Source organism: Lytechinus variegatus, chromosome 4 (genome assembly GCF_018143015.1).
Source record: "Lytechinus variegatus isolate NC3 chromosome 4, Lvar_3.0, whole genome shotgun sequence".
NCBI lineage: Eukaryota > Metazoa > Echinodermata > Echinoidea > Temnopleuroida > Toxopneustidae > Lytechinus > Lytechinus variegatus.
The window spans coordinates 15,473,744-15,485,452 of NC_054743.1; the positions used below are offsets into that span (position 1 = coordinate 15,473,744).

The 11,709-nt window shown below is 38.8% G+C and overlaps 1 protein-coding gene across 1 annotated transcript; it reads right to left on the reverse strand.

The window, feature by feature from the left end:
• Positions 1–1,391: 1,391 nt before the first annotated feature.
• On the reverse strand, positions 1,392–10,964 carry LOC121412826. The gene is made up of 4 exons (XM_041605587.1): positions 10,950–10,964; positions 9,803–10,493; positions 8,336–9,520; positions 1,392–5,010 (listed from the first exon to the last, which is right to left on the reverse strand). The coding sequence occupies exons 1-4, from the start codon at positions 10,962–10,964 to the stop codon at positions 2,444–2,446; spliced, it is 4,458 nt and encodes a 1,485-aa protein (XP_041461521.1). The 3' UTR covers positions 1,392–2,443.
• Between the last annotated feature and the right edge of the window lie 745 nt (positions 10,965–11,709).

Consider the following 11,709-nt stretch of genomic DNA (forward strand, 5'->3'; position numbering starts at 1 on the left):
ATAAGAATGGGTGCTTAGAAATGCTCATCACAAACCTATTTTAATGGAGTACTATTTATGTTACTTTTTTTTTAGAAGAGTGTTGTCTTTAAGCTGCCATCTTGATCAAACCAGAAACACATTTGTAATGACGTCATTCAAACGCATTTAGAATTGAAGTCATGTTGCGCTTCCCGAAAGACCATCTTTCTGGGGAATAAAGATCTTACACGCTACTCTTAGTGAGTTTACGATCAGCATTTAAATGAAAATGAGAAACTATGCAACCATGTCTTGCATGACATTTGAACTAAAAGTCGAATTTTGGCATGAAAATGGAAAGTGTACATGCACACTTAAGACCTACAGAATTTATCTAAGAACTTCTGAATGTATGGATAGGCTCTCTGGAGACAATGACACATTGATGAAGGGGCTTACAGCCGGGTCAGCAGGGCCCTGTATCACAAAACCTAGTGCTTGATCATAGAGCTGTTTTTCATCCTTGATCATATTGTTCATTGAGTAAAATCAAATTGACAAGGCAACAGTAGGTGGTTTCAGACCGCCTCAAAGTTCGTCAGTTCCAGGTATTCTCTGATCAGGAAATTCACCCCGATCAGAGAATACCAGGTATTTTAGTAATGTGAAAGCAAACTACGCGTAATTTACCTGAAAGAAAATACCCACTAAATATTAGGTACTTAGCGAAATTACGAGAACTTTCGCGGGGATTTTCCCAAGGTCGCAGGTATTTTGGCAATGTCAAAAGCAATTTACAGGAACTTTTAGCCCAGCGTGTCTTTGGACGCAGGCGCTGTGGGTGACTGCTGAGCTAGTGGTTTTGAATCTCATGCCTCGCTTGCTTATCAGACCAGATCAGCGCATGCACGTAACTTCAGGAACTTATCCCGAAGGGTGTTTCAGGGCAGTGTGAATGCAGGAATAATTAATGGGTATTTTTTAGCCTAAAAAATTTCTCGTAATTTAACAGGAATTCTTATGATCGAGGCGGTTTGAAACCACCTAGTATGATCAATTGCTAAACCTTGTGTAGCAGGCCCTAGATCACTGCCAGATGTTAAGAGGAAGATTGCTCACTCTGCTGTCAGCTTTCATATAACATTCATGTCATTCATATATTGATCTTAAAAAAAAATTTGATTGCTTGGCAGCTTCACAAAGAAAGATACATTTTAAAAATGTTATAAACCTGAATCTCTTCCATTAGGGAATGAATCAATTACTGTTTATCATGATTGATTTATTTTAAAATTAAAGGAATTACTGAAATTTTTGATTATCTATTTTGAAAACACAAGCCAGGTAAAAATTTAAATTTACCAACGCTTCAAAAGTTTTGATCTAAAGAGAGAGGTATTCAAACTAATGCAAGGTAAAAAAACAACAAAAAAAACATGTTGTACACCCCATGGTCAACCATACGGAAATGGGGATTACTAACATTTCATTAAAAAAATATACAATAAAACATGTCTTCCATGATTTTGACATACACAAAAGTTTATAAAAAAAGATTACATACATGCTAATTGGCTTCATAAAATTGAGTCATATCACATCAAATTGATACAGCTTACAATGATCATGTTAAACATTTGAATGGTAGTAACAGGAAGAAAAGTATGGATGACTAGTTTTATTTGTTGCTTAAAAGGATAATGTAAAAGCTATAATAAAAGGGCAAGAAATATACAGAAAGCAATATAGGTATTAGGGTTGTTTCTGACTACATTTGTTAGGAAGATTGCACTTATCTAAGACTTACTATGCAAATATGATGAATTACTGTTTAACAATAAAACAATTTCATATAAAAAAAAATACACAATGTAACTTGATTGTATGATAATCAAAAACCACCATATCAAGGAAGGACAATTTCTGTAAAAAAAAAATGAATGAAAGTGGCAGTGAAACTGATGAAATCTTAGGAAGAAAACCTGATCATCGTTATCTTGAAAAAGGGGTTTAAAGAAAGCTTGGTTAAAAATACTGATATGAACATGAAATGCTTTGAAATAAGATTAAACTTTTGAAATATCTCTTGTCATGATCTATGTTCAATTAAAACAATTTATACAACAATTAAAACCAATAATTAAAAGACTGAAAATAAAAAAATTGAGTACATATGAACTATAAAATACGAACTGTCTTTGTCAATGGATACATAATTTCTGTTTCGCAAGTGGTAAACTGATCGTCATATAAAAACTAAAAATAATTTCTTTCTGGTGTGTAACATGTACAACATACATATAAATATTTTCTTTGCTTGGAAGAAAGAAATGAGGAGAAATAAATATCTGTCAGAACTTTAAAAATTCCTTTTCTTCATTTCTTAGTTAAGCAACTCTAGTTCTAGGTTCCGACCTTGTATCTGTTGTATTCATACAAAAGGGTTATTCAGCTGGTAAGGAAATATGTTCATGAAATACACTTAATCCCAAGCATCAGAGGGATAATCCATATCCGTTCCATCATGAGCTTCATGCTTCGGCGACATCTTCTGTATCGAGTGTTTGACAGAGTCCAGGATAGAATGGATACTACCTTCCGACCTACTGACAGGCATGGCCCGTCTTACCGGACTGCCTTTCTTCCCGGCATCTCTTGCTTCCTCCAGTCTGGCTACAGCTGCCTCCCGCTGGTCCACCTGCTTTCCTCGATCCCTGATAGCGGCCATCAGGTTGGAACGGTTGAGATCGGTATCGGACCAGGAATGCTTGGGAATGCGCTTTACAGTAGAGTCCTCGCTGCTTTCCTGGGCTGATTCCACCACCGTGGCAAGAGTGGGATACACTTCAGGAGTGACATTGTTCTTGAGGATGTTGACAGGAGGAATATCTGCCGATGTAGCATGGATGGAATCTGTGTTATGGTTGTTGTTGTTATTCAAGGGTATTGTCTCAGGTGTACCTGATGCTTCACAACCATTCTTACAATGATCATCTGTACTTGTACCCAAACTTGAAGAAGCAGGTGAGTGATTCGATACAGTCTCTTCTGTTGTTTTTACATCACTCTCTGGTGAGTCATCTGAGCCATTTATCACAGTTTCCCTGATTGGAAGTGATGAGATTTCTGGTATGGCAGTCACTGTTGCACAACTAGATTTGTTCACAATTTCATGTTTTTCTCGAGCTTCCTCCACATTCACCATCCTAACATTGCCCCTTGCCGATGCCATGGCATTTTTCAAGTCACTAACAGTCACAATCTTTCTTTCTGGGACAGGACTATCTGTAGAATCTTTATCATCTTCTGCCTTTCTTGTGTCATCTTCCTCCTGCAAGATGCCCCGATACAAGAGTTCTGCATTCCTAGGCCCTTTGACATTACCCTTTACATTCAATGCATAGCATGCAGATACTGTCCTAGAACCTATCGGCTGAGATTGCTGCTGCAATAGCGCCTTAAAGTCACTCATATTAGTTCTTGGTTTACCTGAAACTAAACACACACGGACAGGAGTGTTTTCTACTGTTACAGTCTCAGAGAAGCGAATAGTTCTTATATTGGGGGGAACATTGTCATAAGGGGAATCAGCAGCCATCATTTGACCTATAGTTGTATCTTCGAAGGGATCTGTAGAGATATTCAACTTTTTCTTTGATTTGTGAATCCTGGCATGGAGATCGTCTTTCTTGGCACTCCCTTTCAATATAGAGCTACCTGGTTGCCGCTGAGGGTCGAACACATATGGGGTATATTCCTCAGGATCGTCTGCAGTATCTACAGCTATATTCTTAGGAGTTGTTGGACGTCCTACAACATTACCTGATTCGGCAGAACTTCCGTCTGTCTGTTCAGCTTCTGCTTGCTCAGGATCTGGTTCAGTACGGTTGTCTTCTAGTCTCTTAGCTGCATGGATGATGGCTTTGTCAGGGTCAAGGTTCTTGGCGGCTATACCCTCTTTGTAGGATGTCCTGAAGGAAGTTGTCCTTGCTTCCTCCTTATTAAGAGGTGACTCTGAAGCAGAAGATATTGCCAGCAATGCTGAAACATTACTGGTCGTGGGTATGACTGGTGGGGAGGTTGGAGTTGCCGGAGGTGTGGCCATACTGCTGCTGCGCCCACCAGATTTTGACTTCCTCATTTGCTCCAGAATCTCTGCTCTCTGTTCCCTGGACATTGCTTTGGTTCTTTCTTCACCTGCCTTGAGCTGGCTCAGTGCATCATACGCCTGAGGTGCTTGCGCTTGCAAGTCAGATACATATCGATTGAATTTTTGCTTCCTATCCAAAGAGTTTGTAGGTGAGATCACATCTGCGGGTTTATTGATAAGACTAGCACTCATTCCATTTGAATAGATGGTGTAGGTACTGTCCTTTGATTTCTTTCTTATAACACTGTAACTCCCAGGGTACATACCAAAGAACATATTGTTTGAATCAGAAGGAGTCCTTGGACTAGTGACCGGTGTCACAGTATCTGAGTCAGATTCAGTCGTTGCTTGGCTGTTCTGCTGCTCAGGCTTAAGAGGTGATGGTTTAAACCCGTAAAAACGTTCTCTTGCTTTCAGCATTGCCCCTGGTATAGGTGTAGCCCAGAAATCTGAGGCCTGGCTAGCAGGAGCCGCAGAGGAAGCTGCAGGGAAGTGGTTCTGAAGACCAATAGAAACCATGTTCTGTCCACTGGTCTGCTGAGAGCTTGTGGCTGCAGGGGATGCCTCTGATAACCTACTGACACCGTTGATCAAGGACTGCGTATACTGCAACCCATTGGAGGACACCCCGGAGGCCATACTGAGAGCACTGATCGGAGCCTGTCTGCTGGTGGATGCTGTCCCTCCGGGTATCCCTGTAGCCTTATTTGCCACTCCATAGCCCAAGCTGTACATCTGAGGATCATTAGGGCTACACAGAGGAGGTGGAAGATCGTAGCTGGCACTGCTGACGTCTGACATGTCGCTTGGAGCTGGTGTCACACTTCGACTTCCATCCGAATCATTGGTGAGGGTTTGGTTTGAAGGTGATGAAGAATCCATGGATAATGGACTGCCATCTATTATGAACAGAGAAAATAAAAACACAAATGTTTCAGTAAAAAGGTAGGGTAAATGATGGCAACAAGTATACTGCCATTAATTAAAGGACTGTATTTGGGCCTACTGCTTAGAATAAGAAGAAACAAACAACATATTCTTTCATAACTACAAATGATTTTGTTTTGCAAAAAATTGAAGAAAGGGTATCTCTTTTCAGAAAACAGGATTACCTTACTTCATACTAAAAACATATTGATAGTGATTGGATAAGCTTTCACAATGAAGAAAGTGTCCCGGAACCTGTTAAACTAAATTTACTATCATGGTAACTTTACCGTCCAATGGTAACTACTATGGTGACAATGCTCAACAGCTGATCGCAATCACAGATTAGTAAAAATTACCATCAGGGGGGTGTTTCAAAAAGATCTAAGTATGACTTAAGTCGCACTTAAATGCCAACGCATACATGATATGCAACGCGCAATCTTATTAATACGTGGTAGTGCGCGTTCTCTTGGCATTAACTGACCAAAGCGGTCATGTCTTTTATAACGCACGCAACTAGGCATTTAATGTAGCACTCCAAGTCATACTTAAATCTTTGTGAAACAACCCCTGATGTTATAATAGTAATATTCATGCAATCAATGGGACCCGGTTATACAACCCACATGAAAAACATAAAGGCTCATTTTTTAAAGAAAATACACAAGCATCATACACAAATAGAATTTCTAACAAACCACCTCCAATTTACTCAATGTGAAAAAAATGTTTGAATAACAACATTTCAACATAAAGGTTTGTTCATCCTCTAAGGATATGACATGATTTTGAGCACAGAAATGTCTCCAGGCCAATGCTCTCCATCTTGTCAATATAATTTGACAGAATGAGGCCATACTGAGGAAGTATATGAACAGAAAAATTTAGTTATTTTAGAATGAGAAATGACTTAAAGCCAGAGTATAGTTTGGGTAGGAATTGAATAATCTGAACAATATTTGACTGCTATTCTACTTAAATCATACAATTCAAAGTGGTCATTATGCAAATTTACATTGATTGATTGCTTGGAATTACGGAACTTGATTATGTGCTCCACCCCTCCCCCTTCCGGGCCTGCACCCCCTATTCCTTTTGGGGAAAAAATGTTTAAAAAGACTCCAAAACCCTTACCTCATAGATTTATTGTTGATTTTTTTTTTACATTGGAATTTCAAACTGTTCTACTTCATTTATGAACTTTTTATATTATAAAGTATCAAAATAGATGACAGAAATTTATCTTTATGAGGGTTTCAATGAAATAATATTATTACTAATTTTTCGTAAATTGGAAAAAATATCTGGGTATCTTGGTTTTCCTTTTTTTCTAGGGTGCACTGTATAGCACAGTAGCCTTGTTTGACATTCACCCTTAAAAAATACTGGAGGGTTTATAATGCAAAGATCTTATACCATTTACCAGATAAATCATATCAAAAAAGGAAGATTTGAGTTTATTGCTTATAGCAGGGATAATGGTAAATGCCCAGTCAAATGACCAATAGCTAAATTGTAGGTGACATTGTTAAATGGCGTGTTGTGTAAGGAGAATACTCAAAGTAATCATCTGAGTTCTGATTGATCCAATCAACCTCAGCTATATAAGGAAATTCTCATAATGTCTTATGTACATAAAGAGTAGCACACTGAATTTTCAAGGAAACAATGAATGTATAAATATGCATCATATCTGGGAATAATTTTGAACAAACATGCAGTTTAGTATTGACATTGCTGGCTTTCCATAGTTGTGGTTGATCTGATCGATCGCAACTCTTTGTGAGACGAGGCCCTGGTCTAACGATATGCATTATCTTGGACCATTATCAAATCAAATCAAAATCAAATTCATTTTCCACAAATTGAGTAAAAAACATACAAATATCAGTACAATCAAAATACATACATAGATAAAACACAAAATATAAATCATTCCCCCTAATACCCAATAAGTGTTTTATTTTATAGAAGAACAAGAAAGTTATGGGATATATGATGGTCAAAGATCGAGAAGGATAGGCAAGGAAAGAAGATGTGTTATATATCAGTGAGCTTGGCATCAATTATAGAAACACCACAGGACATTGGTTTGATGGTGGTGAACAAGTCAAGCGTTCATCGTTGAATTTATCATATCATTTAGAATCAGGTCAGGTACCCCTAACATGTTCATCAAGGAGATACTCAACAGGGAGTTTGGTACATGCATATATACATGTACATCTACAAGATGAATTGGTATGCACATTCATGTTAGGTTGCAGAACATGACATCTATACTAAAATGGACCTACTGAAATTCATTCAATTATCTATTTCCACTCTGAATTGTTTTGATACAAGTCATTTGGTCATATACTTCAGGTGCATTCAAATGGATATGTGCACAATCATTGTAAATTCTTAAACAAAAACTTCATTATTTGAAAGACTACGCCCCAAAATATTTTAGTAATTGAACAAATCTACACATAACACTGTCTTGAAAATCCCCCATATCTAGAAAATATTGATTCATACTGAAAAACTAGAAATTCTTTGAAAAGACATTGAATACTGATGCATTTGCAAATTACAATCTTCACGAACCATCTTACAAAATGTTCAAGGAAATTAAGGCGCAACGCCTTGGGCTATTCAGGTACTTGGTGTACATTTCCCTTGCCAAGGAACTGTCAAGATATTTATTGTCTTTCAGGAATAAAGGATCAGCAATATTTCATGGAAGTTATGTTGTTAGAGAGACACAAACAAAGATACAAGAAATTCTTTGTGAACCGCTGTTTTGGTAAGGTATTTTCAATTGATTTATCATTGACGATCAGGGTAATATAGTTTTGGTATGATGGTTAATATTTTGTTTGGATCTATAACTGACAACTGTATGACAACTACACCAATGCATCAAACAAAATAAAATTATTAAACACTGAATAGATAGGGAGCAACACAATCCCACGATTCAAAAATGTGGTCTGTGGCTGGGGTCTGTTTCACAAAAAGTGTAACTAAATCATGCTTAGGTACCAAAATATACTTGATATCTAACAGACTTTCTTTGATGCATAAGTAAAAGTGCATGTTCACTGACAAATGTTTGACTAATGCGGGGTTGCATTGTACTGCAAACAATTTGAGAGTAATTTTTAAGTCACACCGAAGTCTTGGTGACATCTCCCTGATATGCATGACATTGAACCTTAAATAATTAATTATGAAGAGGGACTGAAAACGATATAGGACATGAGAATGTTTTAAATAGTAGTCCTGAAATTTTCATTTCATTCTTACCTAAGTGAGGCTGAAGCTGTAGGTTACCAAGATGGGCATCTAATGAGAAAGAATCATCCCTTGTGGGTAGAGGTGGAGCTTGCTGATTGGTGTCCTTGGATACCTTGTTCCTTGGTGTGATGAACCCTCTGCGACTTTCCTTACCCTTGTAGTGAGCTGCGATGTCGTAGTCATAACCAACACTCTGTGGATGCTCAGGGATTGTAGGGTGCTTGGTATGCTTTGGAGAGAGTCCACAGTCAGAGTGCATCGAGGTCCAGTACCCTTCTTGATCAACAGAGAATGCAGAAAGACTGTCTGTGTCAGGGAATTCTTCAGCAGAGTCTCCAAAATAAGCATCAAGGTCTAGGGAAGTGTTATCAGAGACAATACTTGCTGCATTCTCCACTGAAGATTCTGAAGAGGAATCACCAAAGGATAGCTGAGGTTTGAGTTGTCCTTTAACAGAAGGGGCCGTGTTACCAAGTTCTGGTTTACTATGTACAGAAGCAGGTGAAGGACCCGTGGAGGCACCCACACTCTTTAACCATGTCTCAGTGTCTAATCTGGTGAAGTTTCCACCTGCTGCTTCTATTTCATTTGTTGGGGTTGGACTCCCACTAGAGGTACTAAGGGATGACTTTTGAACAGGAAGGAAGCAGGGACGAGAACCATCTCCATTGATTAACCCAGGGAATGATGAATTAGCACAAGGAGCAATAGGCGTTCCCTGGGAACATTCTACCTCATTGGACAATGACACTGCAGAATCTGAAGGGGATGCATCCATGTTAGCTGGAGGAGTAACTTGACTGTCCTGTTCTGAGCACACTGATGTTCTTGTGCTGTCTGTTCCGCTCCAGTTTCCTGAACTGGATCTCCTATCCTCTTTCCGTAAGCTGGACTTCTGCATCCTTAGCCTAACCGAAGCTGCAAGTTCCGCAGGATCTGGACGAAGATGTTGCTGGTGAGGTTTTGGATGTTGGTCATTGGCCTTTGACATGACTGTGGTCTCTGTAGGGATGGGCTTCACGTAAGACTGGGTGGTGATCACTGCGTTCGGTAAGTGAGACATCTGTGGGAGGAAGAGTTTCGGCTTGCCATTCCGCAGGTTACCAGAGTGCTTACGTGATTCAGCACTTTCATTGAGCCTGTTAACTGCCGATGTCTGCCAGATCCTCTCCATTGAGCTGTCAGCAGAAGAACCTGAATGAGTAGATAAGAAAGAATACAAAACAAAGTGATTGTTATAGCAGAATAAATGCCATACTTTACACAACACCCTCAGTCAAGACTTTGTGAACAGAAGACACTGATTTACATAAAAACATTTTACAGAGATTAAAGAAAATAGCATTGAATAAACTATACAAATAGCTATGAATAGATTTTCCTTCTTATCTAATTGGGAATCTGAATTTTAATTGATTTTCTGGTTATGGGATGAAATATTTGGCTTGTTAAAGGAAAGAAAATTGTTGAACTTACCAGAGAATTGAACAGTTCCCATAGCACTGCCTGGTGGCACTGAGTTTGGTCTTAGTAGTCCCATTCCTCTAGGAAGTGAAGCAGACCCATTCATGTTCAGAGCCTTCTCTAATTTACTGGAATCACCAAGTGAGTGACGGTTTCTTCTCCTGTTCCTGAGAGGAGCAACAACTGCAATACTTGGCTTCCCTTCCTTGCCTGCAGCCTTCCGAGCTTCGTAAGCCTTGTTGTACTCCCGCACAGAATACTTCAGCTTCCTGTCCAGACTCTGAGTTCGTAACTCCTCAAACTCAGCGCTAGAGCTACTGGTGTATTCACTTCCCGAGTTCGAGCGTGCACGCCCATTCTTGAGTTCCTCTTCAACCTCCCGAGGGATACCCGATACTGTTCTTCGCCAGGCCTTCTTCTCCCTGCGTTCTTTCCTCCCCCTGGAGGACATCCTGAAGGTGAGTGTGAGGGAGCGTCTGATGTTTGCCATACGCTCAAACCCAGTCCCTGATGTGTCCACAGTAACCAGAGATGAGGGGCCCACATGTTGTCGGACGGCTTCTTCAGGAGTTGGTAGAGGACTCTGGAGACGTTGGAGGTAGCTTTCTGAGAGGATGTCACCGTCTGATAGAGGGCGCTGTGTACGTTTAGGATTTGGCAAGTTTTCTTTCTTCTGATCAGGCGATGGTAGAATGATATCACGCTGTATTATTAAAAAGACAAGACAGAGGGTACATTTAGTTAGATGGGACTTGTAACAACTGATATCATTCTCCTTTTAACATAGCACTTTTTCTGTGATGTTTGTTTTTTACATACAAAAAATAGTACTGCAAATGGATTTTTGATTTATATCATGAGATTAAAAGAAACAGCATAAGAAGTGCTTAATAAACAAGGACAGAAATGAACAAAACAAAATTTATCTGACCAGTGCCTACATGTAGCTTCAATATGACTTCATCAAATCATATTTGAATTCAATAAATGCCTTTGAAGAAAGAGAGAAAAAGGGGAAAAACCCCTGGAAAAAAAAAACATGTCTGTCAAATGAAGACTCCTTCAGGGCAAACACATTTTGATTCATATAAAATTGCAATTGAAATACAATTTTCAAGGATGACAGTTATCATTAGCGATCACAAACATTTCGTATTACTAATCCTGCAGTCATTTCCATCTCTCATCCAGTCCCTGTAGATCATCTTAACATTTCTATGTTACCCATGCATCTTCTCAATGATATCGGGTTATATTTTCCTGTCAAATTTGATTTCATCTCGCCAGCCTGACTAAATTTGATTCTAAAGTTTTGATATACTAATCAAAGGATTTTTTGTAATCAAAATTCTTTGAGCCGAATCATTATTTTGATTCACAAATACAGTTAATTTCATGGTAGGATTTAAAATTCTCTTGAATCTCTTGAGTTCTTGTTTATTTTCTACTTCCTATTTGTTTATGGAATCATATGTATTTTCTTTTTATTTTCATGCCGCAACTCTCACCACCCATACAAATCTACTCTCTCAATATTATATATATATATATATTCCATCCCTGTAGGCTGTTTGCATAAAAGCTTTTTCAGCTAAAGAGTCGGATTATGTTTCAGGAGACCTCCAAATCATTTGTGAATATGCTCCCCAATTTGCCGGCTTTATTGAACCGTCCAATCGCATTAAGCCTTTGTGGCCATCAAAGGGGATCCATTACTCTTCAAGACTGCAATTCTCTAGACTCTCAGAGATTCATAAGACTTCCATCCTGGGCACTAATATGGTTTTATTCCGCCATTTAATCGGGATATTTATCAATTTATCAAGGCATCCTCAATGGCAGTCGATTGCTTCAAAGAGCTAAATCAAACCTGAATAGTGTTAAAGTATGGACGATCTACGAATGAATCTTCATATTCA